The sequence below is a fragment of the Prionailurus viverrinus genome, unplaced genomic scaffold (genome assembly GCF_022837055.1).
Source record: "Prionailurus viverrinus isolate Anna unplaced genomic scaffold, UM_Priviv_1.0 scaffold_38, whole genome shotgun sequence".
NCBI classification, from domain to species: domain Eukaryota; kingdom Metazoa; phylum Chordata; class Mammalia; order Carnivora; family Felidae; genus Prionailurus; species Prionailurus viverrinus.
The window spans coordinates 2,699,269-2,727,237 of NW_025927606.1; the positions used below are offsets into that span (position 1 = coordinate 2,699,269).

Genomic DNA, 27,969 nt, shown 5'->3' on the forward strand with positions numbered 1-27,969 from the left:
GACACCGGACCGGTGGCTGCCAGGGGCTGGGGGAGGGGGGAGTGTGTCCCAGGGGCAGAGCTCCAGTCTTGTAAGATGTACAGATGGGGACGGGTGGTGGGGACGGCTGTACGACCTTGCGAAGGCACCGCACAGCACAGAACTGTTCGCTTAAATGTGGGTAAGACGGTCACTTACGTAATTGTGTTTCAGTACAATTAAAACCCAAAACCCCACAGGGAGAAACCGTTACATACCTTCCAGAACGGCCGTGAGGCGGCAGTGGGCGCTGAACAGCCACCTTGGACAGCCCTTGCTCTGAAGGTGGAGGCGGGGCTTCGGGCCGAGGAAGACGGGCAGCTTCTGGGAGGCGGGCCAGGCCCACCCGCACCTGGAATGTGGGCTTCTCGCCTCCAGAACTGAGGGGCTACACATGTCTGTTGTTCTAGCCCCTCCGGTTTGTGGTCATTTGCCAAAGCAGCCCCAGGACACTGACACAACCCAGGAATCCGGAGGTGGGAAAGACGCACGTGGGGCCCAGTCTCTGCGTCGCCCGGGAAGCACGGGGTGGCCATGAGCGAGGAGAAGCAGAGAGAAGAAAGCACAGACCGCCAGGGGCTGGGCGGGTGACCTCAGTTAGCGGGTGCTTGCTAGGGCGCTGCCGCGGGGCCCCAAGATACCCCGCGTCCCAGATTTCCATTCCTCACCATGCTTAAGTTTCTTTGAAGTGATTTCTTTTCCTTGCAACTGAAAAGTCCATTGACCGAGACAATGATCTCTTTCTCTCTTTTTAACGTCAGAGGTTAGGTCTGATCAGACTGTGAAGCTTGGGACACAGAACTTCCTCTTTTAAAAGTCAGTTCTACCCGCCGATTCGGATATAATGCATTTAGAATCTCATGCCCTCTTCCATAGGCCGGAAGGATGAACGGACCTTCCGGTTCATCAGGGCTTGAAGCGGACGGTAGTTGTTCACCATGGCCTTCTCTTCCTCACCAGGCGCAGAAAACAGGAGCGTGCGAAAGGCGGCCAGCTGGAACGGACAGCAAGCAGAGTGAGCTGGGTGCAGGTACAGCGGGAACCAGCTCCCGAGTGTCCCTCCTGCCTTGCACAGCCGCCCTCCACACACCGAATCCGGGTGGCCCCGCGTGACCAACACGAGGCGGCAGAGGTGACTCCCAAGCTGGCTCAGAAGACGCACCGCAGCTTCTATCTTGCTCTCTTGCGTCCCTTGCTCTGGAGAACCCGGCTGCCATGTTGTGAGGACACCCAACCAGCCCCCCGGGAGGGGAGCCGAGGCACCCCCCCACCCCACCAGCCAACAGACAGCACCACCTTGCCAGCCACGTGAGGGAGCCACTTTCCAGTCCCACTGAAGCTTTCAGACGACGGCAGCCCCCCACGGCATCGGACGACAACGCCACGGGCGAGCCCAAGCCGGAACCCCGCACGTCCTGACCCACAGCAACTCGGAGAGGTAATCGTGGTTATAGTTTCCTTGAGTCGCCACCTTTTGGGGCTGTTACACAGCAACAGATACGCAGGTACACATAGGCGAATAGGTCCACATGCTCACAAACATACTAGATGTACTCATCCATATGACATAACTGCTAAAGTAACGTTAGAGTCATTTCTCTCTTAGGGAGCTAAACGTCCATTTCTTTATCATCTCGTTTGTTCTGAGTATACTCAGGGGCTCGGTGAGAATCACTCGCGTGTCCAGTTACAAGCGGGGCTGGGACAGCGTATTGAGCAGGCTCGATCTGGACGGCCGGCTGGTGACCTCCCCCTGCAACCCCCCGCCCTGGTGTGAGGGGCACGGAGCCCACGGGCTCAGGCGCTCAGGCACAGTGCGCCCACCCGGGGCACGCCCGCTGGCTCTCCCAGACACACTGTGTTCCTCCTCCCCTCCAGCTGGCGACCTCCTGCCACCGTCCAGGGGGTGCACGCTCCTCCCCGCCAGGTCCCCTGGTCAGGGTGAGGGCCTTCTCATCCCGCGTTGGTGTGTAACATTCCCCGCCCGGTCTTACAACACGATCGTGTTTCTACTCCCCCCAGACAGCAGTGTGCAGGCACTGTCCTCATCGTCCCACCCTCTCCGGCTACAGTCCCTGAGTGACAGAAGGGGTCTTGGTGACGCGGGGCCATCTTGTGACCAGGGTCCTCCTTGTGTCTCTGACGGTTCTGGTTTGGGAGAAGAGTGGATACTTCCGCTTCCCACGGCAAACGGCGTCCTTCCGGGACTTTCGTGTGAGACGACAGTCGCAGAATCGCAAGGCCGGAGCCTCAGAAAGAGTGCGCGGGACTGGCGAGGCGGGGCGGGGGCCGGGGCAGCGAGCTCGCTGCGGGTCTGTCGTCCCCAGACTCCGGGTGGCCCGACACAGACAGCCTGTCTCCACACTCGTGAGATTTCCAGAGGAAAAAACACTCTGCTTTTTAAAAGGGAAGCAGGTAATATCTATCTACTTACTTTGGGGGGTGGGGGGAAGAACGCTGAGAAAGGAAGAGGAAGAAAGTGAACGTGCTGCAGAAATGCTGGGGCGGCCAGTATTAACTGTGTGGGTGGATCTGTGGGAGACCGGACACTGCTCTGGGCGCTCCCTCACCTCCTCCCTGCCCCGCCCGCTTCAGCCTTGCCCGCTGGGACCCGCTGTGGCCGACGGGACACGAGCAGACGCCATGCCCGCAGGCGCCTCAGTTGGCCCCGGTCGTGTGCTTGTCTTCTGTGTGTCTGTCCGGACCGTGGAGACCGGCTCTGGGGAGCCACCGGCCCAGGGAGCATGAGACGCACTGGGCCCGACGCAGACCCCAACCACCCTGCCATCCACAGCCTAAGACAGAGTCTCCCCGGCCAACCCACCACCTGCACGCAGGAAAAGTAAATGCTTGTTTTGAGCCATTGAGTTTTGGGGCGCTTTGTTATGCAGCATTATTGTAGCAATAGCTGACTGATGTAGTCCTTCCGGAATTTTCTCCCAGCGTATATAACGTCTTTAGGTGAGAGAAAGTTCTGCAGTCTCCACTGTTTACTCTTCTGACATCCAAGGGAGCAGGATGAACCCTAAAATCTTCTCTTCTCCTTCAAGGACCCCTCTTCTTGAACGGCTTTGCAAAATTCATCGATGACATTCCTTTCTTGGTTAATGTGTTCACCCGAAAATACCTACTGAGGTCCCATTAGGGGCGAGGACCCAGGTCCCGATTACAATGTCACTTCTGTTCCTGTAAAGTGACTTTAGCCCGAGAGACTGAAGAGCAAGCCTTGAGCCCACTCAACCATTCGTCATCACGGATATTCTCCACGTCTGAATTCGAGACCGTTAGAGATCAGGTAGAGCCAAAAAGCGTTTCCTTATGTGTAGTCCCTCCCTCTCTCTCCCTGCCTCTCGATCCCCACCCCGTCTCTCTCCCACACTATTATCTCGGGCTCAGAAGAACGGAACCCCTGTTCAATCTAAACTGGCTTCTGTTTCAGTCAGAAAATTCTTCTTGTGGGAGAATATCCAAAACACACCAGAGAGGGACGCCTGGGGGCCTCAGTCAGTTCAGGTCATGATCTCGCGGTTCATGGGCTCGAGCCCCGCGTCGGGCTCTGTGCTGACGGCTTGGAGCCTGGAGCTGCTTTGGATTCTGTGTCTCCCTCTCTCCCTGCCCCTCCCCTGCTCACGCTCTGTCTCTCTCTGTCTCTCTCTCAAAAATAAACATTAACACACACACACACACACACACACACACACACACACCAGAGAATAAAACCCACGACACTCACTCACAGCATCTTGGGGACACAGAGCGAGAGGGGTGGGTTCGTTCAGTGCCTCCTGCTATGCTGGGTCAGGCACAACTCACCTGGTTCCGAGCCACTTGGACGGGCTCCTTCAAGATGATCCAGGTGACCGACTCGGTTAGCGGAGGGGTGGTGAGGGACCCCGGGTAGGTCCAGTAATCCCGGCAGGCGGGCAGCAGACAGGACGGCTGGAAGGGGCCCATGGCCACCTGCGCCCCCTGGGGGACCAAGACCACAGGGGCGTCAGGTCTCAGACTGAGACGGGGGGGGCGTGCAGGAAGGAAGGGGATGGCACCCCATCTTTACCCAAGTTTGTTCCCGGGCTAAAGACGGGGGTTGGGGTGTGGTGGTCACGTTTGGGAGCAGTAACAAGAAAACGTGACCGTCCTGTGCAGAGCAGGGACCCCCGCCCGATGCTTACACTTTTCCTTTAAAGTGACTCAGTTTTGTACAGCTTGGCTGTGAAGAAAACATTACATTTTTAAAAACTGTGGCAAAGCCACGTACGTAACCTGAAAGTCGCCACCCTAACCACTTCTGAGTGTGCCTTTCCGTGGTGCTAACTACAGTCACATGGCACCCCCCCCCCCTCCATCCGTCTCCGGGAACTCTCCGTCTTCCCAAACAAACTGCGGCCCGTCACACGCCAGCTCGCCCCCCTCCCCCCGCCCCGGCCCCCCCCCCCCACCTCTTTCTGTCTCGGGGAACTGACACCTCGTGTCAGGAGGACCCCACCGCGACTGTCCCGCGTGACGGCCGGTTTCACGGAGCACAGTGTCCTCCGGGTTTGCCCACGTTGTAGCAGGTGTGAGGACCCCCTCCCTTTTCAGGCGGAGGAACATTCCACTGTGTGCACGGCCCACGCTCTGCTTACCCGTTCGCCCCCCTAAACGGACACCCGAGTTGCTTCCCCCCCTCGGCTCCCGTGAGAAGTGCTGCTGAGAACACGGGTGTGCCGACGCCTCTTCCGGACCTTGCTTTGCACTTATTTGGGGGTAAGTAGCCAGAAGCGGAGACACTGGATCCCACGCCAATTCCGCGTTTCATTGCTTGAGGAACCGCCAGGCTGTTTCCCCTAGTGGCTGCACCAGAAAACACTACCCTTCTGGGACACCCGGTCTTCCCCTTGAGGCAGCGTCCCCTGACCCTCACGCCAGGACCCTCCTTCTCCAGACAGCTGTCCTCGACCACCATGCGCCGGGCTCCCTGTGTGGCAGCCCGAGGGGATGCTGTCGGCACGTCCCCGGCTCGGGAGTCTCTGTTCAGAACTCACGCCCCCCCACCTCCCAGCTGGAATGAGCAAGCAAGAAACAAAATCAGGAACGAGGTGGGGGGCAGGGAGCCCGCAGACAGGGACCCCCCCCTGCTTCCGCCCAGGGCTGGGCCCCCTGAAGAAATCCACCATCAGGGGCGGGAGCACCGAGGCTGTGGTCCGGATGCCGCTCGGCACGGCGTCTGGAGCAGGTGCGAAGGAGGACCTCTCGGTTCCCCAGCCAGAGGCCCTCGGGCAGGCTGTCGCTCGGTGAAGATAGGATATCTTGGGGTCCCTGGGCTTGGCAGGCCGAGTACAGCGCCCCCACCCTGCTCTGCAGAGGCGGGGCAGGCCCGGGGGCAGCGCAGCACGGACCGGCACCCAGTGTGCCCAGCTCTGCTGCGGTCCCCGCTCCAGGCCGGCTCTGCTCGTCTGCTCGTCCCTGCTCGTCCAGACCCCGCCACCCAGCTGTCAGACACAGGCGCTTGGGGCCCAGGCGGCCCGGCTGTACCCTAACTGCAGCCCCCCCAGTCAGACACGGAGCCCTTAGGCAAGATGTCGGAGGCGAGAACGGGAGCTGCTTCACCCCTGCCGTCGGCTAGCACCGCCCGGCTGTGCTGGCTGTACACTGTGGGAGCAGCAGTCTAGTTAACGCGTAAGGAACAGCAGCAGCGGGGCACCTGGGGGGCTCCATGGGGTCCGCATCAGACTCTTGATTTCGGTTCACGTCACAGTCTCACGGTTCGTGAGTGCGAGCCCTCGGTCGGGCTCTGCGCCGACGGGGTGGAGCCTGCTTGGGATTCTCTCTCCCCGCCTCTCTCAAAATAAATAGATAAAACTTAAAAAAAGAAAGTGGATTTGAAATACAGTTCACAGAGCCCGGAACCCACACGTTTACAGCTCCCAGGGCTCTGGCGTTCCGTATATTCACGATCGTGACCTGCGGCCATTACTGGTCAGCTTTAGAACATTCTCCGCACCTCAGTAAGGACCCCAGGAAACAAAGAGCCCCAGTAGATGCTCTTTAGCGATCATGCACCCTAAACTCCCCTCACCCCCCGCCACAAATCTGCCTTCTGTCTCCACGGATTTGCCTGTTCTGACATTTCCTACAAAGAATCCTATTCTGTGTCGCCTTTGTGACCAGGTTCCCGCTCAGCGTTGTGTCCTCAAGACCTGAGGCGCCCAAGGGTGCTGACGGGCCAGACACCTGCTGAGGCTGTTACCGCCAAGTTTCAGAACCACCTGTGAGAGGTCCTGCTCCCTCAGCGAAGGAGAAAGTAAGACAGTTGGAACTGACTTTCCCAAAGCCACGTAAAGAGTGGCAGAACCCAGACGCTGCAGCAAGTCTGTCCCACCCCGGGAGTGGGGGGCGGGGGGCCGTGGCTCGTGCACCCACCGCTGTTCCTTGCTAATTGAAACTTCGGGAGGACCCATGACCGTGCATGTGTCAAAGCCCAAAGGGTGCAAGCCACAGAGGTGGCGTCCGAGGCTGCAGATGTAAAGAGTGGCTCCAGACGTTGGTGGCCCCCAGCGTGGGCTGCAGGCGGGGCCACGGAGTCTGGCGGGGTTACCCTCACTGCTCCACGAGACACACACTCCCGCTCTACAGGCTTTTTGTCCCCTAGACCCTCACTCTTATTTCCCAGGGGAGGGACCAAAGCCCAGGGGGAGCGTCAGGCCCACGGGTGAGGCCCCTGCTGACGCCACGTCTCCCGTGAGACTTGCCCACCAGGCGCTGGGTCGGCCCGCGGGGAGACGCGCTCCAGGGCTTCCGTGGAAGGGAACAGACCCCGGCGTAAACAGCACCTCCCAGCCAGGTCCTCTCTTTCCCACCAAGAGGTGGAGGCCACGCCGTGTGGGAGGGGGGCGTGCACGCGGAAGACCTCCTGGGTTTACTCTGGCTGCAGACCAGCGGGAAAGATGGTGCTCCCAGCACCTTGACCTTGCAGAGTTCCTGAGCTGCAGGATGAGGCAGCGGGGGGTGATCTGGTCTTGGCCCCAGGAGGCCGGCCCAGAGGTCAACATCAAGGGGGAGCGCACAGACCCCGTGAACCCGGCGAGGAAGGGCTGGCCCCCAGCTTTCATCTGGAGCCGCTCTTGTCATTGTTACCACGGGTCGGAGTCCATCCGTCCAGGGACCACCGTGACTCCTCGGGTCGTGGAATTCTTTTGTTTGGTACCTGAACAAATAAACTACATTTCTTTGGAATTTCCACCCCTCCATCAAAGTCCTTTCACAGCTGTTGTTGGAGAAAAGCTGCAATGTTTTCATTGTCTTTTGAGCTTTAGTGCAGCAAGGTGCACGCAGGGAGCTGGGGGGGCCGAGCAGGCGAGCTGGCGAGACTCCCCCCGGTCCCCCGGTGTCCCCGTTCTGCTGGGATGCGGTGGTGCTAAGTTTCCCCCCAGGAGTGTGCCGGGTGGCCCGCGAATGGACGCTCTTAAATGTGAACGGTTAGGCATTTATTTCCGTCGGTTTAAAACAAATGTTATCCCTGGTAGATGCCATTGCCTGGGACAAGGCTAAAGATTTTTAAAAAACGACAGCGTAAGGAAAAATACTAAGTAACAAATAGTGCCCGTGGCAGGCGAACATGGCAAAACCCTGAATTTTGGGAAGCTCGGATGGGAGTCCGGCATGCCCGTGGTACGGAGGAGGGAGGGGCCCATGGGGAGCAGGGCCCCGTGGACGTCCCCGTGGACGCGGGCATCAGCCCCAGCGAGTCCCATTCCCAGAAGTGGACTCAGACCTCCCCCAGCCCCGCCACCCCCTTCTGCCAAAGTGGCCTTTAATTCCTGCAAACGATCGTTAATTAAGCCAATTCGGTTCTCTGGAGCTGCTGGTTTCAGGCTGCGTGGCCTACCTTATGCTTGACTGCTGGCAAGACTTCCACCAACTTCTGCAGTGGCTCACGGTGGGCCCCCAGCTGCAGGGCGCAGACGAGAAAGGCTCCTTTGAAGAGGCAGCAGGCGGGAGGGGGGCCACGCCGCACTCTCCACGGACGGGGTTTCAAAGGCAGCTCCCGGCCACCGCGCACCCGCCCCACCAGGGGAGCCGCGCCCCAGCATTACCTGTAGGAACACGCCTATCACGGCCAGGCCGCTCTCCCCCAGCACAGCTTCTTTGTAACTTCGGTATTTCGCAGCATTCCAGTGAACCAGGTGCAGCTGAAACCCAGGAGAAAGGACGCGCGTTCACACGAGGCGGCCGTGGCCTCCCCGGGGCAGCCCGCGCGTCCGTTCCGCAGAGTCAGGCCCGCCGCCTGCAGCTCCCGAACTCGGGGCAAACCACCCAGTGAGGCCGATGTGAACGGTGTAACACAGGAATCGGTGCCGGGATGGCTGCCTGTTGCCGGGACGCTCAGTGAAATCTGGATGTCAGATGAACGGCGAACAATTTTTAATGTCAGCGTGTGGTCCCGATTGCATTTTCTTCCTACGTCTGTCACCTCCCTTGGACTTCGTCTATGCCCTTACTTCACATCCCTCCCTGGGTTTTCCCGAGTCCAATTTCGCCATCAAGACCGGCCAACTGACAAGGCTTTCAATGAGGGGCAGAGGATGAGTCCGGGACAGACGCTTTCCCGGGTCGCTGGCCAGCGGGGGGCAGGGTGCCGGGGCCTGGCCAGGCTTCCGTGTGATGAGAGCTTGTGGCCCTGCCGATGCTGAGCTTGGCCCAGACCCAAGAGGGGGCTTGGCCGTGGGCACGTATTTCCTGGTGTGCCGGGGGCCTTTCTGAACGGTGACCCGAGCACCAAGTCCACACCGACAGACTCCAGAGTGCCCTCCAGCCTCTCGTGGTCAACTAGCCCCTCCACACGCAGCCGCTGGAGTCCAGGACTGGGGGCACCTGGTGGAGGGTGTGGGGTCCACATATGCTCCAGGCGGCCCCTCACTCCCACCTAACCCCAGTGCTCCCAGCCACAGGCACCGGGGCCACCGAGGGCGGTGTGAGCTCTCCCCGCCCATCCATGGCTCACCTGGAAACCCCCCACCTGTTGTCCCAGTTCAGTCTCCCAGAAATAAAGACAACTGGGCCCAAGGCCCCAACTGTAACTGCTTCCTTCAGGGACCCCCAGTGACTGGATTTGCCTTCCAAACCTCCACGGGAGACGGGCGCTCCCACGTGGGCCGGAGGCCTGGCCAGGACGGGCCCCGCAGCCCCTGCTCGGCCGGTTCAGGGAAAGCCCCCGGCGGGCCCAGGCTCTGCTCTTGCTTGTGTGCAACAGCCTCTTCCGTTAAGTCAGCTGATCATTAAAAACCACGTGCAGACACACAGTTCCCGAGATAGAAGGCTTGCTGCTTAAAAAGCACGGAACTGGCCCCGCTCCTTCGGTCCGTGTTACTTGTCAAGTTGTGTCTACTTACAACCAGAGATGTAACTTCCTGTTCATGAACCGTCCCCGGAGGTCACCTCTGGGGCTGGGATCGCAGGTGGGTTTCATGTTTTACTTTGACTGGAGCCCAGGCCTGTTTGAGCGACAGCATTACCTCCACCGCGATGGCAGCGAAAAGTTAACACAAAAACAGCTCCTGACCTGAGATGCATCAGGAAGTCAGGTGGTTTGTGGGCGGACGGACATGTGATGAAGCGAATGTGGGCAAAACGCTCGTGGTAGGATCTGGGCGGCAACCTCGCGGGCTCTCCCTGTGCCAACCTGCCAGTCACCGTTGGAAAAATTTCGTGACGAAATACTGGGGAGAGTCAAAAAGGCACCGCTCGCCGTCCCACCGTACCTGCGAAAACCAATTCCTAACATTTATCCTTACTCGTTTTCTTTACGGATTCCCATCTGGGGATGTTGCAAATGTCTCGTTGTTTCAAGAAGGTGATTTCTGTCGTGAAGATTTTCAGGTCTCAGGAGAGGCCCCGAATGCCTTGAGAGACAGGAAGCTTCTAGTCCACGATCGACCAGCAGCGCGGACGTGGCTGCGTGCCGGGCTGAGGGCACAGACTCTGTTGTTGAATCCCAGCTGGCTGATTTGGCAAGTCACGTGGCCACTCAGCACCTCTGTCTCTCCTTCTGTTAGAGGACAGTATGAATAGTACCCTCGCCCCAGGATGGCCGTGTGGGTGGGACGGGCAGGATGGCCTGGTCCAGCGTGAGCGCGGGGAGTCCCGTGCCCCGGGAATCCTTTCTCTGGGCAGCCAGGCTGGTCTGCCGCCCTACAAGCGAGCCTGGCACGTGGAAAGCACCCACGTCTTTGGTGCTAGGATAGCGTCTACGAACCTCTGCTGGGTACGTGCGGTCATCCACCGTGTGCTCCGAGCCCCACGTGTCCACTGCTCCCCAATGGAAGTGGAACTGCTTTAGCCTGTAGTGGTTTTCCAAGGGGCCGCCGCTGATTCCTGGAAAGTGAAACCAGCAGACCGGTGTGTTAGTTTGTCCGTTGTCGTCGGACCGGGGCTTGTCGTGACAGTGTCTATCTACACTGAGGTCACACAATTTCGCTCTGGAGAGATTGATGTCCTGCTGAAATGACAAACTGGAAGGCGGGCCCCGTGCGAGGCGGCACCTTGTCTGTTCACCCCTGTCCCTGTCACCGAGCCCCAGCTGGCCCACAACAGGCTCAAGGTAGATTCCGGAGTGGATGCAGAGGCCAGTTCTGCCACCAGGTGGCGGCAGGGGGCTCAAGCCCGTTTGGTGCAGCCGTGAAGGTGAAGAAAACCATTTCTGAGATGCACACCAGTCCTCAAAGATTTCCAGACTTTTCTTTAATAATAAAAAAAAAATGATGTCTTTTGAATGAAAAAGTGGCAGCTTAAATTCCATCACCGAAACGAATACGTAATGAGCGGGATGCTCACCTAAGCAAATCCTGAGATATAACACGCTACCTTCCCGTCAGGCTGAACTGAACGCAGCCCATGGTCAGTCTAGTCTCACCGTATGACCAGACTTTATGGGAACACTGTTCTTGCTTTTAACTGAAGGGAGCACGTGCTACTGGGCTGGAGACCCCAGCAGATCCCCGGGGAGGCCTTACCCACATCAACGCCTCTGCGCGGCGAAAGCAGGGAAAACATTTAGTGGTGTGGCGGATGCTATGACGGTGTCAGAGGCTACTGGCGAGGGGTGCTTTCTATCCTGTTTTTGCCGTAAAAAGTATAAGAAGCAGAAAGCACTGAGCAGATTCAGTTCACGACTCTGCCCTCGACCAGATCACAGAGCTTCTCGCCGTGTTTCTTCGCTTGGAAATGAGCATTGTTGGCTAGAACAGCATTGGGGTCTCACCTAGTTGAGAGGCCGTATGGTTTTATGAGGTGATCTACTCTCCCGAGCACACATACGTGAACGATATTTCAATTTTTAAAAGTACACAGAAAGAAGCGTATACAACACTATAAGTCACGAGGTCTGAATGTACAGGTGCCCACGGCACACACAGCGTGAGGAGCCTCTCCGCAGGCGGGAAGGCAGGACGGATGGGAGAACCTCCCAGCGGGTTCGAATCGCAGGGCTTTAATGGAGATTTTCTGCGGCTAAAAGTACACAGGGGGATGACTTTTTCCCCGGAGGGGACATGATACTCGGGCCCACTGGCCCTTGTAGCTTTGGGTCCCATCGTCGTTTACTAGGGGAGGTGAGGCAGGTTGTTGGTAATCCCAGCAGTGGGAGCTAGGATTTGAGCCCAGATCTCACACCAAATCCCACGCCTTTTCCACTTGATCCTTCGAAGCAGGAAACACGATCTGAGGAAATTACAGGACCACGAAGTCGGGCAGCGGAAACCTTTGTGCTTGTTCCCGCCTGGTGTCCGTGGCACGAGGGGCGTTTGCGGCACTGGCCAGCCAGAGACCTCGTGCCACCAAAGCACACCCATCAGTGAGCAGGTGGCAAGCCTGAGGGGTGAGGGTGCATCCCACCAAAAACACCCCTGTAGAAAAATCTCCCGGGTTGTGAACCACAGAGAGCCGGGGGTGGGAAGCCGCTGCGGTGGGAGGGGCCTGTGGGAACGCCCACTACTCCTTTCTCAGCCCGTGAAGAGCTGTAGACTCAGACTTTCTTACCCTCTGCCCGTGGACGTGGCCTCACGCTCTCCCCTGAATTCTTCACCGAAGCAGCCTCCCGCCAGCGGCCTCCTGCCTATCTGCTTCCACAAGGGAATGAAAATGGAAACCCATCCTTCGGAATCCTGGGGCTCAGGCCCCCCTCAGAAAAGAAGGGTCCTCTTCAGCGGGGCCTCCGGGACAGGTGTCTCCTTCATGCTGACATCTGACCCTCCGTAGATGAACATCACTATCCTGGGCGGGCCGGGGACCAGGCGGGCTCATAACACAAAGCCCAGAAGGCTGTGGCGCCTCCTAGCCTTGTCATATGCAAACACAGACAAGGAGATCAGCAGATGGTGAGCTGGTCTGAGAAGCTAAGTGAGGGGAAGGAGGTGTGGGCAGACAGAGGAGAGTTTATAGCCTGGGCTGGGCTGGGGGGGCGGGGCCTGGGCTGGAGGGGCGGGGCCTGCTGAGGCAGGCTGGCGGACACGCGTGGAATCTGCGTGGAATCTGGCCGTTTGGCCAACGCAGGGCTTGGTCTCCCTTTCGGCCTTTACGTGCACCTCAGGAAGAGTGAAACAGCGGGCCAGAAAACGCAATTTCTATTTTCAAGACCGCCCTAGGTCACCCGGCGACCCCAGCCCAGGCCTGCCTGAAGGTCCAGCCCCTTGGCTTGTGTAGCCAAACTCCACCCTCTTCCCTGCCAGGAAAGTTAGGAACTCAACTTACGGCTGCAGCTCTGGATAAAATAACCTCAAAATGACTTTTCATAAGGACAGTGTACTGTCAGGGTAATTACCTTTCATTAGACAACGTTACAAAGCAAGCCTAATTCGCGAGCTGGGGGCCTTTCGCTTGCCAGGCCCCACGCCCCAGACTTGGGCATCGGTGGGCTGTTTTGCACCCAGCTGTCTCCCTGGGCAGGGGCATCGAGACGTGATCGGGGAATTACACCAGCAGCAGCCAGACCCTCCAAACACCCCGAGGAAGCCGACCCCATGCTGAGATCTGCCGTCCCCAGAGGCTATGGTCTCGGTGCTTACAGCAGTCGCTCTTAATAGCCATCTATTTGTAGTTTGGTGCTTTTACCAAGATAAGCAGGCTTTTGGCAGACACGGTTGTTTTAGGGCTTAAAATAAGTACAAGAGAAGTTTGAGATGCTCTAATTAGTTAACACTGAAAATAACACAACATCGCCAAGCATCAGCCTGTTCTTGGTGCCGCCCTGGGATCTAACGAACGTTCTGAAGCTGTGACACACGACAGCTAAGAGTTTGCATGTGTTCCCTGGACCAGGAAGACCTCTGTCATTCTCTCAGCAAGTGGGAACCTCAGCTGGCGGCCAGCACACCATCCGTGCTCCAGCAGCACAACCCCACCCCCTAGGATCCTGCATAAAGGGAATCCAGATTGCTCTCTGGTAGTTACGCTCTAAGATCATCACGTATTGGCTCCGGTTTTAGGGTTTTTTAAAAATTTTTTTCAAGGTTTATTCATTTTTCAGAGACAGAGAAAGACAGAGCATGGCAGGGGGGCGGCTAGGGGCAGAATGAGAGAGAGAGGGAGACACAGAACCCGAAGCAGGCTCCAGGCTCCGAGCTGTCAGCACAAAGCCCGACGCGGGGCTCGAACTCGCAAAACACGAGATCATGACCTGAGCCGAAGTCAGACGCTTAACCGACTGAGCTGTCCAGGCGCCCCCTGGCTCTGGTGTTAAAGCCAGGCGGACTTGGAATCAAAGCGATTTCGCGTAGCTCACCTTTGCATAGGCTCTTTTGTTTCTCTGAATCTCGAGACAATGACACCTACTTTGTCGGCACACGGTGAGCATCAAATACAGGAATGCTTACAAAACGCCCCCGGACACGGCCCCTGGAGCCCAGAAGGGGCTCTACAGGTGGTTGCACTTTCCGTTATAATTACTGGTACTACTGTCATTACTAAAAATATCATCACCATCATCATCACCATCAAAGCAGAGATATGCAGAGACCTGAAGCCGCCACTGTCACTCCCCAGAGAGGACCCACAGACCTCGACGGGCGAACGCACTTTAAGAAAGTGTCCGTTAGAAGGGGCTGGGCCAGCCCCCGAAGCACAGAAGAAGTCGACGCGCCTACGATGCGCCGCACCCTCTACGAAGCACAGGGGACCGAGAGGGAATGAGACAGATGCGGCCCTGTCCTCTCGGAGCTCGGAATCCGCAGGGACAGGCAGTCAGAAAATGCGTAGTGAGTGCGAGCAGTTAGGAGCGTCGTGGCGGGCACGGGGGGGTGCTCTGGGGCCCCGCTCCACAGCGGACTGGTGGGAGCACCACAGCGGGCCTCCTTGAGGAAGTGGGGCTTCCGCTGAGGCCTGAGGATGGAGACAAAGAACAATTCTAGGCAGAAAGCAACAAGAGGCAGGGAGGACGGGAGGGAGAGAGAGCAGGCCACCGAGGCGGCCCAGACGGAGAGGCCGAGGGGCTGCGGCGTGGGGTCTGCACAGGGCGCGAAGGGGCAGGTGCGGCAGAGGCCAAGCCGGGCACTGTTGTCAACAGACCGAGTGGTCCCGTCTTTAAAAGCAGACGCGTCACGCAGGGTTTGCCCAATGCCATCAAGTGCTTGATTCCTCAACTGCCCTGGCCTGACTCCAAACTGTCCTCCCGGGAAGGCATGCAAGGGGGGACACGTGCCTGGGTGTGGGCTCGAGCCCCTTCCCAGACAGTGTCCCCTCTCCCGAACGTGTCCCAGGGGTCCACTGGCTCAGAAGGCCCTAAAATCATCCTCCCGAGGCCTCCCCGTGGCTCCTCGCAAGTCCCTCCTCTTCCTCCCCGCCCCCCAGGGGTCTCCCCCCTCCCCGTCCCCTCCCAGATGGTCTCCCCTCCTCCTCTTCCCCCTACGCCCCTCCAGGCCACATGCTCTGCATACTCTCTACAACTGGCCCTCTTCGTCTTGGAGATCTCCTTCTGTCCCACACACCCCTCCTTCTGCTGCCCTGAGGGCCACACAGGGTTCCCGGGAGGGCGCCAGCCGGAGGAGGGCGCGTGGGGAGGGGTGCGGGACGGGCGGGGGCTTGCACTCAGCACCCTTGACGTGGGTCACCTTTCCAATTTACCTTTCCGTGTACGTCCCAACTCGAGATGTCCTTGCGAGGGTGGACGGCGCCTTGGGCCCTCAGCGCTGCACCGGCTCGCGGAGTCCTTACCGGAACTTTGACGAGAGAACACGGCATGACCTCTCTGCCGCGAACGTCCAACCGGAGCTTCTTGGGCACAGCAAGAACGATTAATTCCTGGGTGCCCCTCAGAAGCAGCGGTCAGCGGCGTTCCAGCGACGGAGGGCAGCTACCACACTGGGCATTACGATGTGACGGGTGGCCCGGTGAGGATCCCCCTCCCATTTCCAGGCTGACTCCCGTTAAGTGGAGCGTTTTGTCAGACAACTGCCCTCGACACCAAGGGCAAGGCCATGACGGACCCACGGGAGTGGTCGGGGAGGGTTGGACCAGACGAGGGCTCAGACTTGCCACGTTGGCTGGGAGCTCCCCTCGGCCCCTGGGCACGTAATCTGTTCCCAAGCCTGAGGAGCTGGTGGTCTGGACAGATGCAGGGAGGAGGAGGAGGAGGAAGAGGGGGGCGGGTGGGAGGGCTGCCCCAGCCCTGTGCAAATGAGTGTCAGTCTCAGGGGAGGGAGGGTGTGTGTGGAGAAGAAAGAAAGAAGGATGAATGCAGGGAGGAGAGAGGGGAGGCTGGAGCGGGGCAAGGAGGTGGGGGGAGGAGGAGAGGGCAGAAGGATGCTCTGGGTTCTCGGGCCTTCCCAGGCAGGGCCCTCGTTCCCGCTGAGAACCACAGAATGCAAGCCCGGAGAACCACACTCCACCTGACCTGCAAACAAACGACTGCCTCTGCCTCCCAATACCCGTGCCCAGGGACCAAGGGAGGAGACAGCAGATAGATAAGGAACGAAGGTGGAAAGAACTCGAACTGGATAGACCGCCGACAAATTTGCGGGACAAGATAACTGCTCCGGGACATTTCGGCTCCATCAAGGCGGGACTGTGGTCGGCGCAGCCACACGCCTCTCCTCTCCGTGAGGCCCAGGACCCCCTCCCGGAGTCCCCTCCTCCCCCAGGGCAGAAGCTTGGAACTACCTCCCGCCTCCCTGCAGGCGCCTCGCCCCCCGCAGCAGGTGGAAAGGTCCCCGGGACTCGGGTCCTGAGTGGGACGATGCCGGGGACAGAGAGATAGCAGAGTGCTTCCTGCTGCCGTGTTCCTGACCCGACTCCGGGCCCCATCTCCCGCCTGCCTTCCCAGGAGGGAGCCCCGGATTCTTCCAGGCAGCTCCGTTTTGGCTGGTATGACTCGAGTCAGCTTCTCTGGCTCGCACCTGACGGTCCCCACGGATGGAAGTGAAGTCTGCAGACCTCACCGCTCGGCGGGCCTGCCTCCACTCCAGGAGCCAACGTCCACTGAGCACCTGCTGTGTGCACCGGGTGCTTATCTCAGTGGTGAGTGGCCTCGAGCTCAAGGACCCGGGCCCAGCTGGGATCTCTTGGCACTGGCCGTGGTTACCAACTGTCCTTCGGGGGATAAAAGGCTGTCGTTGTAAAATTCACTTTGTGAATTAAGTCACAAAGTGACTTAAAATTCACTTTGACGTTTGACGTTGGAAGGCTCTAGCACCTGACGCCTCAAACTGCCCATCACTGTCCTTGCAAGTGAGGGACCCCCCACACGGGCAGCTCACACGTCAGGATGTCGCCGACCCGCCTGCAGTTCCAGATTTTCTCCCTCAGCCAGCTGAGTGGGTCACACAGAGTCCCCCGTGGTCAGAAAAGGCCAGACCCCGCCTGGCCGGCGGCGGCTTCTCCGCCATCTCCGTGCTCCCCCTAGTGGAAGACGTTAGACGCGCACATGGCCCGAGCCCCGCTTGGGTCATTTCATTTACGAACAAAGGCAACAACTGTCGTCGAATTGTTAATTCAGCTCCCAGAGCGCCAAGTGCTTCCCAGAGCCCTCCTTAATTCCTCCGGAGCCAGGCGGACCTTCCCTTTACAGAGGAGGAGACTGAGGGTCAGAGAGGACCAAGGATCAGAGAGTTTAGGCGACTTGGTAGAGCTGACGGCCTGCTCCGCACGCTTCTCTCTCTCTCTCTCTCTCTCTCTCTCTCTCTCTCTCTCTCTTTCTGCCCCACAGCAGGCCCCTCACCCCCATGCTGTACTCCCCCCTGCACCTTCAGGAATACTTGTGTGGCCTCTGGGTGCAGAGACGCAGCACAGGGGCCTGGCCCCCACAGGACACGGGTCTAGCACGTGGGACAGAGGCGATTTCCCCTCTGTGGCCTACCACCCCCCCCCACTCCCCTAGACAGGTGCACGGGGTGGGAACAGGGATAGGGCAGCAGGGCACCTGGCCTCCCTGGCGTCAGTCTCTACCCTGCGAGGCTGCAGAGCCCTGGCTCCTTTACTGTGGACGGCGAGCACAGTGTGGGGTTGGGAAACAGCTCTCGGCTGAATGTTGGATAAGGGCGTCCCCTCTCCACGTGTGGGAACATTTTCTATTTTGGGGGGGTAATTGCGAGGATCAAAGGGGATAAAAGCTGTACCCCGCTCAGCACATGGCTTTGCCACACGAGGAGCACCCGGCCACGTCCAGCAGCAACAGCGACTATGGGTCATTGAACACGCGTCTCTTTCGCGGCCTCTGGCGCCCATCTGGCAGACTGGGCGGGCGCTGTCACCCCTTCCAGAAGGATCGTCCTTCGGGACTGGGCAAGAGGGCTTCCCGGGAGAGGAGGTGAGTGTGGGGGGAGAGGAGGCCGACGACGGGCCCTGCCTTTGCCGACTTTCCTCCCTCGCTCCCTCTGCTCCCAGGAAGCTCTCTCCCTCCAGCGCCCCTGCACCAGCCCCCACGGCCCCGGGCCCGGGCCGTCAGCTGCTTCTCCAATCCCTTGGAATGCCCCGCTGTCTCCACCTGTCATACATCATCCCTGGCCGGCGCTAATCTCCAAGCGCGAGTATTCCTCGCCCTCTGGAAAAAAACTGCTGGACCCTTCCACGCTGACGGAGAATGTCCTCGGCCTCCCGGTTATGTTTCTGTCTGAGTTTCTGGCGGTCACCTATTTGCGTAACCGGACCTGAGCGATCACAGATCCTGCAAGATTACTTCTACGGCGAGTGCCTTCCCCGCTCACTTCCTTTCCTGCTCGTGGGGCACTTCCTTGCCGTCGATCCAGTGTTATTTTTGAGTTGTGGGACTGTCTCCTTTTTCTCATTTTCTTGCCGCAAACGTGTTTTAACGGGCTCCAGTCTTCAGCTGCGTTTTTCATTTCCTTTGCTCCTGGCAGTTCCCAATTTTCAGTGGCGGTGAGCAAAGAGGACGGGAGATGTGGAAACAGGGAGAGAGCCTGGGAATCGAGCTGGGGGCGGGGGGGGGGGGGGGTGTGGGGCATGTGAAATTGAGGAGGAGAGACAGAAAGGAAACTGGGTTTTTGGGAAAATGACAAGTAAAGTAAAACCAGATTGGCCTGGGTGGACACGAGCCACGGGGGGAATTATCTAGTAATTTATATGGCCAGAGAGAGACACCCAGATAATTCTTTCGGTCTGTGGCGGTGGGGGGGGGGGTGGAGGGGGTGGCGAGTCCCTTTGGATCAGATTGAGAAGGTGGTGCAGAAGCCAGAAAGTGAGGGTCAGGCCCAGGTCAACGCACAGGCCTGGCTGCGTCAGGGCGTGACGGTCTTGAACGCTGAGGGCCGCCTGACTCGGGTGGGCCGGGGTCAGTGCAGGGTCAACAGCAAGCATGCCAGGCTCGGTGGAGAGAGCTCGGGGTGCGCCTCCCAGCCCCGGCCACCCTCTCTTCTGGGCACAGCACCTTGCTGCAGGGCGGTCTCGTCCTCCGTCACCGCGTTGCGCTCCAGCCGCCACGCGGGGCTTTGAGGATCAGCAGCCCGGGCCTGAGCTGTGATCGCCGGGGCAGGGGCGCTGTCGCTCCAAACCGCTCAATCCGGAGGGTGAACCAGAATGGCAGGTGCGTCTCTGGCCCGGGATGACCCCACCAGAGCGGAGCAGGGGCCCCAGGGAGGATTCAGCTTCCTTCCACCTTCCGTTCCATTCTTTCCATTCCTTCTGTGGGACGTCTGCCACCTGACTCAGCCACACCCCGGACTTTTCAGGATCTGAGCCGATACGTTTCCCCTTGTTCGCTTCGGCCAGTCTGAGTTGAGTTGAGTCTATGCCACGTGCAACGGTCTTAGCCGGTACAGACGAGGCCTCGTTTGGAGAGCCCACGAGAGCTCAGAGGCAGCAGGAACTGTGGCGGGGGGAGGGCCTGGGACAGTGACATGTGGGACCGACTGGAACTGGGCCCTGGGAGATGGCCGAGTTCTCCTCCCCGCCTGGGATCAGTGACTGTTGGAGACTGAGGCTGGCCGTGCGGGAGTATTTACACCAGGGCAAGCGGGCAAAGCTGTCAATGGCTTCCGGTCCCTCCCCCCAAGCCCTAGAGGGCCAGGCGCCAAACCCTTGCCAGTACGCCGCTGGCCAGGCTCGCCTGGGTTCGGCTTCCCCGAGGACCCACCTGGGGTCTCCAGGCCCCGTGCTCTGACCGCCCGCCTCTGTGGGTCAAGTGCAGCGTCCCCCCGGCCCTGGGCCTCAGGGACCCAGGCTGCCCCCGCATCGCATTTGAGCAGAAAGCGAACCGAGGGAGGCAGCCGGTTCCCAGGTGACTCCCTTCCATTTCTGCTCTCTCAACTCGGTCACTTTTTTTGGTCTTCTGTATTAGGGCTCTGGGAAACAAGAGGCGGAATTATCATTACTCAAACTGACTTAAGCAAAAAGAGAGATTTATTGGTCCGGGGGCTGCTTTAGGCCTCAGGCACAGCTGCATTTAGAGGCTCCGACAAGGGCCTCAGGCCTCAAGTTTCCTCCCCCCTCTTGGCTTTGCTCTCCCCTGAAGACCGGCGGGCCCGGCTCCCAGCTGCCCCCGCACAACACAGGCGGGAAGGGATTCTCTTCCAACGCCTCCCAGGGGAGCTCCGGCGCTCAGCGGTCTGACCGGGGTCGCACGCCCGCCCCGGGACAGATCCCGGAAGCAGAGAGAGGCTGCCGGGGCTGGCCGTGCCCAATTCTGAGTTACTCTTGGGGTAAAAGTTCCAGAGATTGAAATTCTTGACCAAGAGGAGGCCTTGAGCTGTGACTCTGGGGATAATTACGACCTGTGATAGCCTACTTCTCCAGCCTCGAACCTGAGCCTGAGCTCCCGTGGGGTTCAGAAACATCTAGAGCCCAAGTCACAGGTGCTGTTAAGACTCCCATACAGAAATAATGGCAACAACCTCACCCTGGAAGCATCACAGAGACGTCCCCGCTCCACCTGTCAGGGCAGTCGGGCGTGGGCTTGGCCGGCACCCTGAGCAGCTGCTGGCTCTCTGGGGACCTGACCACGAGCCCAGGATCTTCTCCCCATGTGCCACGTGGGGTCAGCACCTTGGCTTCATGCCCGACCTCTGTGGATGTTGGGTGCAGATTTTTCCCAGAGAGAGGTCACGCTTGTGAAGTTCCCTGCTCTGGAGAGCACAGAATCCCGTCGGGCTCTGTGACTTCTGGCCATGGACGTCTCTGTGCCTCATTTTTCTCATCTGTCAAATGGGAGCCAACACCCATCTCAGCAATCCTCAGGAGTACTCAAGTTTCTGTAAGCAAAGCGTTGCCGAGGAGAAGGGTCCAGCAAACAGCGGATGTGGTGACTCCAGTGGGCTTTCCAAGCAGCAGGAACTGGGTTTGAACCTGACCCTCCGCTCACCACACTCGACCTTGAATGAGCCATGTCTCTGGGCCTCTGTCCTTGAGGAGAATGAGGAGGCAGACGCTGTCGGCTGTGGTGTCTACTTAGGGCCATGCTGTTATCCATTGGATGGAGGTACTTTTTTTTTTTTTTTTTAACGTTTTTATTTTTGAGACAGAGAGAGACAGAGCATGAACGGGGGAGGGACAGAGAGAGAGGGAGACACAGAATCGGAAGCAGGCTCCAGGCTCTGAGCCATGAGGCCAGAGCCCGATGCGGGACTCGAACCCACGGACCGCGAGATCATGACCTGAGCCGAAGTCGGACGCTTAACCGACTGAGCCACCCAGGCGCCCCTGGAGGTACTTTTGAAAGAGGATGTTCACTTGTCTGTGCGGCAAAGCTTCCACCTTCTAGAAAAAGCATTGCAATTTACCCTGGGACCACTGCTTCCCGGAGCATGTGGTCTCGGTGAGGCTATCACTCGGTGTTACAGGTGCTCCACTGACCAGCCACTGACGAGGTGCCACGCTCAGCCACCACACCCTTTCCCCTGGGAATCTGAACAATTTCTGTCAAATGTATCCTAACGATACATAGGCGGGAGTCCTAAGTGACCTTCGAAGCTTTTTGTATTTTATGACTGAAAGGAAAATAAACCTATGTAGATATCAGTAAGACCCATAACTGCACATAATAATTATACGGGAGGAGTATGAATTCTAGAGGAACTCATCCACAACCATATCTGTTTTTCCCAAAATTATTACTACATTCACATAACTAATAACCAAGCAACGAAAAGTTCCGAAACTATTATTCTTTGTTCCGTCTTTTCAACTTGCTGCATAAGGGGCACCTGGCTGTCTCGGTCAGTAGGGCATGAGGCTGTTGATCTTGGAGTCGTGAGTTCAAGCTCCACATTGCGGGTAGAGTTTACTTCAAAATAAATCGGGGCACTTGGGTGGCTCAGTCGGTTTAGCGTCCGACTTCGGCTCAGGTCATGATCTCACAGTTGACGGGTTTGAGCCCTGCGTCGGGCTCTGTGCCGACAGCTCGGAACCTGGAGCCTGCTTTGGATCCTGTGTCTTCTTCTCTCTCTGCCCCTCCCCTGCTCACGCTCTGTCTCTGTCTCTCAAAGATAAACATTAAAAAAGGTGTTTTAAAAAAACAAAAGCAATAAAGTTGCTGCACAAAAATTTTTTAAAATGGTACAACCACATTGAACCTGGAAATTCAATTTTAGTTGTTTCTTGGGACTCTGGACTTGGAAGAGACCAGCGAGGGCACAGAAGGTGGCCCACTGAGTACGTGAGTACACACATCACTGTGCCGGGCAGCTCCGGTGCTTTCTAGGGTCTGAGAACACAGCTTCCCCTTCTCTCCTTTGAGCCCATCTCACCCTTTCCAGAAGTTCCTCCGTGCGTGCCTTGGCCAGAGTTGGCATTTTGCCGCACCCCCCGCCCCCGCCGGCCTCAGCGAACGCCATGTGAGAGGCGTGCCCGAGGGTCACGGTGAAGACCAACCTGGAGAAGCCCCCACCCCGCAGCCGCTCCGTCCATCGGAGGCAGGCTGGTTGAGGCTGGGCCTCCGCTCACCATCCAGACCCTCTCCCGGGGCCCCCGGAAGGCCGGCACATGGGCTGCACGTGGCTCAGGGCGCCCGGAGCGGGGGCTGCGGCTGCTCGCACACTTCCAGGCCGGGTGACACAGAATCAGCATCAGGACAGAGCCAGGACGCAGGGCTGACACCTCCCGGTGACGGCGGGAGCAGACTGACAGTCTAGGGCCGGCACTCGGCTCTAACGAAGGCTCCGCACGCCCTGCGCGAGGGCAAGGCCGCGAGCAAGCTCCCGCTCCGGCGTCCTGCTGCCGGTGACCCAGGAAGGCGGACTCAGGTCAGCAGCCAGGGCAGGTGGCAGCAGCCTGCTTCGGGAGCTGGTCCGTGCGACGCCGTGAGCCGCTGACGGCTTCCCTGCGCAGGCCTCGTTTCTTCCTCCAACAGCCTTTGAGGCGGGCGCCCTGCTCCCCACTCCCGAGGGGAGAATTGAGGCTCCTTTGCTCCCTTAACTCCTCATTCGAGGTTCATCCATCACTTTACTGAGCAGCTGCGACGCTCAGCATAAACTAGAGGTCCTGCCCTCCTGGGGCTGGCGTCCTCGCAGGGCGATGATGGGGAAGTAAGATGACTGCGTGCCTGGAAGGGGATGGGCTGAGGGCTGGCCCACGAGGGACCTGGGACTGGGGGCTGGGCCGGGGGTCCCCAGATTCGAGCGCTCCCAAGACTCAGCGTAGAGCCGTACGCGTGGCTAAGATTTATTACAGCGAAACGACGCAAGCACGTTCTGTAGACCGCGCTGTCTGGAGGAAACCAGGCGCCGGCCTCCAGAGCCCTCTCTCGTGGCGTCACACGGGACACACCGAGTCCCCCCAGCATTGAGCCGTGACAACACGTGTGAAGTCACATCCACCAGGGAAGCCGAGGAGAGGCCTGCTGCCTAAGGTTTCCACTGGGGGCTGGCCGCGTAGCACCCTCTGCCCGTCCGCGCGACAACCCTCGCTCCCAGAAGGAAGACGGGCGTGCGGCATAAACAGGGTTTATGACGATACCGGCAGGTGCTGAAGGAAGGCCAGACGGAATCCGGCGGCAGTCCCGACGGAAAGCAGGGGTGGAAGGCAGCTTCCCAGAGCTCACGGAGTCCCTGCTCCGCCCCCTGTGCCTCACAGCCGCTGGGCGTCCTCTGGGCAGGGACCAGCGAGGGGCCCGGCTCTGGACGGCCTGCCCCGGCCTTGGTACAATTTCATTCTGCCTCCGCTTGCGGGCCCCGCCCCCACCGCGCCTCTCTCCCCCACCTGCTCCGCTCTCCTCTGTGACCTGCCGTACATGTGTGTTTCTCTTGGCACATCGTTTCTTCCCGACCGGCCCCCAGGATGTGCAGTAAAGCCGTGCAAGGGTCGGGCGTGGGCGTCATAATCCTTAAAGTGAGCGTCGCCTCCCTGCCCTGCGACGCTGAGATGCCTCTGTTCTTTGCCCCCAAACACCACGCGTCAGCAAAGCCCCGGTCCCCTTCTCCGCCCACCCCGCAGCCTGGCTGTGACAGGCCCCGGCCCCGGCTCACCTGACCCCTCAGTGGAGTCGTCGAACTCCACCTGGAAGAAGTAACCGGTGTTCCAGACGTAGAGGCAGCTCTCCGCGGCGTAGGAGACCATGAGAGGCTTCAGCCGCGGGTCGTAGACGCTGTCCCTGCAGCGGATGTTGATGGGGGACTGCCGGGTGCCCCCCGGCACAGAGACGGGGCCCTTCCAGAGGGGGTGCCCTGGGGTAGAGAGAAGGAAGAGAAGGCCTCCACTGATGCACTGGAGTGATTGGTGCCTCAGGGCAGGTGGCCTCGTCACAAACGGGGCCCCAGAGGAGCCAGGTCTCTGGAAACCGGCCCAACGCGGAGCCCGGGGGCCACCAGATGCCCAGCAGCCCAACCCTGGCCCTGCACGCGGGGCCTTCGCTTCATCTCCTCGCTGAACCCTCCCCCCAAAACCGGCTTTCCCGCGTGGCATTGATCTGCTTTGGATCCACGGTCATCGTCACGGTGTGGTCACGGGAAGCCCGTGCCCCCACCCCCACCCTGGGGCTCCAGCCCACAAGGGTCACAGGAAGTCCGTGCCCCCCCCCCCAACGTGTTACATTTGCACACAGGGCTGCCAACCACGTGCACACAGTCTCTGTCCCCAGTGAAAGGGCGTTGCTCATGACCTCACACCATGAGGTGAGGCGGCTTGGATCCTGAACGGGCTCCCAGGGCCTGTTCCTGGCAGCCGTGTGCCTCCAGGGCGAGGGCCGCGCAGCAAAGTAAGCCTGGTCTTTGTGGACGGAAGTGATAAAAGTAATGCGGTATCTTCTTCTCGCTGACTCAACCCTCCCGCCGTGGGTCAAGCACCAGCCTCAGTGCCAGGAAGGACGCACTGAACAGATCTGGACCCGCCCCGCCGCCCGGCTGAGCCAAATCCGGGAAGCCTCGCGGATGTATGAGCCACAGGTGCCAGCTCACGTGTCCGAGAACTTGCCCTGAAGGGCCCGCGTGGGCCGTGTCTGCCATGGCCAGGGTGCAATGCTCCCACCAGCACGGATGTCACCAATCTGGCCTGGGGAAGGGACGCACTCCCTCGGTGAAAGGTCGCTCCCGTGGGTCCCGGGGCGTGGCCAGGGAATGTGGGATTGAGATGATTCTGGAACATTTTATAACGCTGTCAGTGTTCTCTCTAGGCTGAGCCACCGGCGACTTTCGGTCACACAGAGGTCCCCTGACCCGCGGTTTCTCTGCCTGCGGTTCCAGCAGCTGGCGGTCAACCGCAGTCGGGCAGCGGACGATCCCGCTTCTCACGTGCTACCGGGTCACTGATGGCCTAAGGCTCGGTCACTCATCCCGCTTCACCTCATCGCCTGGGCGTTTTATCACCTCACGTCATCGCCAGAGTGAGGACAGTGCGGTAAGGCCGCGGTGACGTTACTTTGACGACGACGTTCCGGTTTTCTGTTTTATTATTGGTCCCGTTGTTCACCTCTGTGCCAAATTTACAGATTAAACTTTCTGTAGCTATGCGTGTTTAGGAGAAAACAGTCTACATAAAGTTCCATCCCTTCTTTCCAAAATCCCAGGGGCTCCTGGAACGGCCCCCGGCCCCCAATAATACACTGGGGGGGGCGGGCGGTGTATTTAGTAACAAACTCTCTTTATCCCCCAAAGGAAATGTTCTGCCAAATACCGACGCACAAAACGCTAACATGAGGCACAAACCTCTCAGGAAGCTCCAGTCTTCCTTTGGCGGAAGAGACTGTCCAATGTGGCGTTCTGAAATCGCCGTGGAGCCCTGGGGTTCCCCTGAAGGTAGTTTGAAGACCAGTTGACACAAAACGTCACTCTGTCCTGCACACGGGTGTGGGGATGTGCGAGGATGTGGTTGGTCATAGTTAGAGATTGGAGCCCACCTCACATTCCCCAAAAAGGAAGTGGTTAAATACGGAGGTATCCATGCCCAAGGTGACAGTAACAACAGTTAGTGCCTGGGACGCGGTTCCACGTTCTAGGCCGGTCCATCCCCGGCCTCCTCTCTGCCTCCCACAGCGCCGTGTGATAAGTACTGTGATTTCCTAGGGTCAAGGGGGGAAGGCACCTGCCGAGGGGTCCGGAAGTGGCGGGGCCAGGGTTCCGGTCGAGGGGGCTTGATGTCCGTCCCGGTCACACCAAGCGTAAAGGAAGGGAAGGTTGTGAGGATGTCTGCCGTCGAGTCGAGAACACCCAGGTGCAGATCGACATGTCCCGTGGGGTCCGTGTTTGCTTCGGCGAGAAGCCTTGTGAATGCGTGGACCCATTTCCTGTGCGTGGAGGAAAGCGTCAGAGGTGAGCCCTGAAGCACACCTAGCGGTGGCCTCTGGGAGCTGGGCTCGGAGGCCGGTCAGGTGTGAGCGCCTTTCCGTGTGGTCTGAAGTTTACAGGTAGGTCCAGGGCAGGGCCCAGCGTTTTACTTCCGGCTCCCGGTGCCGACCTTGCTGCCATCCCGGGCACCCACTCCGAGTCCGAGTCCGGAACGTTCGCGGGGAGCCCACTGTGCACCGGGCTTTCTGCACGTGGTTCCGTGTCTGCATGACCCTGTGAGACAGGCGCTTCTCCCATTTTAAAGACAAGGAGACTGGGGCTCAGGGGGCACGAAAGCAGCCGGCCCCGCTCTCACCTCTGACAAGAGTCACTCGTCCCGAGTGACCACACTCAGGAGCCACCGAGAAGAAGCCCGAGCTCTTCCCACTGGCCAACCTGGACGGCGTGGATATTTTAGGAATGGAAATCAGAAGTGATCTCATCAGCCAGCCTTTTTTTTTTTTTTTTTTTGGACAGAGAAGAAATCTGAGACCCACAATGAGGGAGGTCGCAGAATGTTAAGGACACTGCCGTCAGGGTGCGGCTGACCCGGGGCAGTCTTTGGTTGGATGATGTGTTGTTTTTTTGTTTTTTTTTTAACATTTATTTATTATTGAGAGACAGAGAGAGACAGAGCATGAGCAGGGGAGGGGCCGAGAGACAGGGAGACACAGAATCGGAAGCAGGCACCAGGCTCTGAACTGTCAGCACAGAGCCCGACGCAGGGCTCAAACTCCCAAACCGTGAGATCATGAGCTGAGCCAAAGTGGGACGCTGAACCGAGGGAGCCACCCAGGTGCCCCTGGATAATGTGTTTACTGCACGTTTGCTGAGAATGGTCTCTGCCTGAGGGGTTCTGGAGCTCAAACGACTGGCTGGGACTGGTTGGCAGGGCTAATTTCTAGGGGGCTGGACGGTCCTAGTAACAACCCATCCCAGGGGGCACTTGCTAACTGTCTTCTTCTGAGGGTCTCACCCTCCCGATGGCTCCGCAGAACAGAGCTTAAAGGAATTGTCCAAGTTCACCCACAGGAAAAGGAGACAGACTGGGAACCTGAACCCCAGCAGGCCGGTTCTAACGCCTCTCATTTTGGAAGACGAGACAGAATTATCCAAAAATCAAAGTGCACCTGGGGAAATCTGAGGGCCCACTTACCAGTATCAGTCTGATTTCTCTGCACACAAGGACCCTGTGAGCACCTTCGCTCCGGCCTCAGCGGATGACTGCGGGGGGTCCCCCACATCCGCTTGACGGAGACGGAGAAATCGGACGACTTCCAAAGGCTCCTGCCCAACACCGGGGTCCTCAACATCTTCAAACTGCTCCCCTCAGAGCCCCGTAAACACAGGGCGATCTTCCTACCAAAGCTCTCACTTTGGTCCGGATGATCGTGGAACGGGGTTAGCCTACCTCTTTTTGTAGAAACTCACCCAGCCCCCTGATCCCGAAGGTTAAATTTCAACCCGCGCCTGCCCCTGCTTCTGGACGATGCTCAGTTTGGCATAGGGGTGGGTGCCCCTCGACAGACCTGTGGCCTTCACCGTGGCCGGCCCCTCGGTTCGCTTTGATCTGGTAAACAGCAGAGTGTGCCGGGGAGTCAGGAGCACACGGTGGAGAGCGCACTGCTCGTCCTGGCGAAGAGGGCAAGAGGCAAATAGGAGAGAGCAGAGGCCTTGTTCCTGGATGTTGACCCCTAGTTTGGAGCCGTGTCGTATGCATGTAGGGCCAGGCGCAAAGCCGTGCCGTGTGTATGTGGAGGCAGTGGCAGGTTCCGGAGTG

The 27,969-nt window shown here is 58.9% G+C and overlaps 1 protein-coding gene across 1 annotated transcript; it reads right to left on the minus strand.

Moving 5' to 3' along the window:
• On the minus strand, positions 1-27,502 carry CA5A (carbonic anhydrase 5A). Its single transcript, XM_047846132.1, has 7 exons — positions 27,346-27,502; positions 23,898-24,095; positions 10,253-10,371; positions 8,094-8,189; positions 7,886-7,948; positions 3,832-3,987; positions 1-1,012 (listed from the first exon to the last, which is right to left on the minus strand). The coding sequence occupies exons 1-7, from the start codon at positions 27,500-27,502 to the stop codon at positions 869-871; spliced, it is 933 nt and encodes a 310-aa protein (XP_047702088.1). The 3' UTR covers positions 1-868.
• Positions 27,503-27,969: the final 467 nt, after the last annotated feature.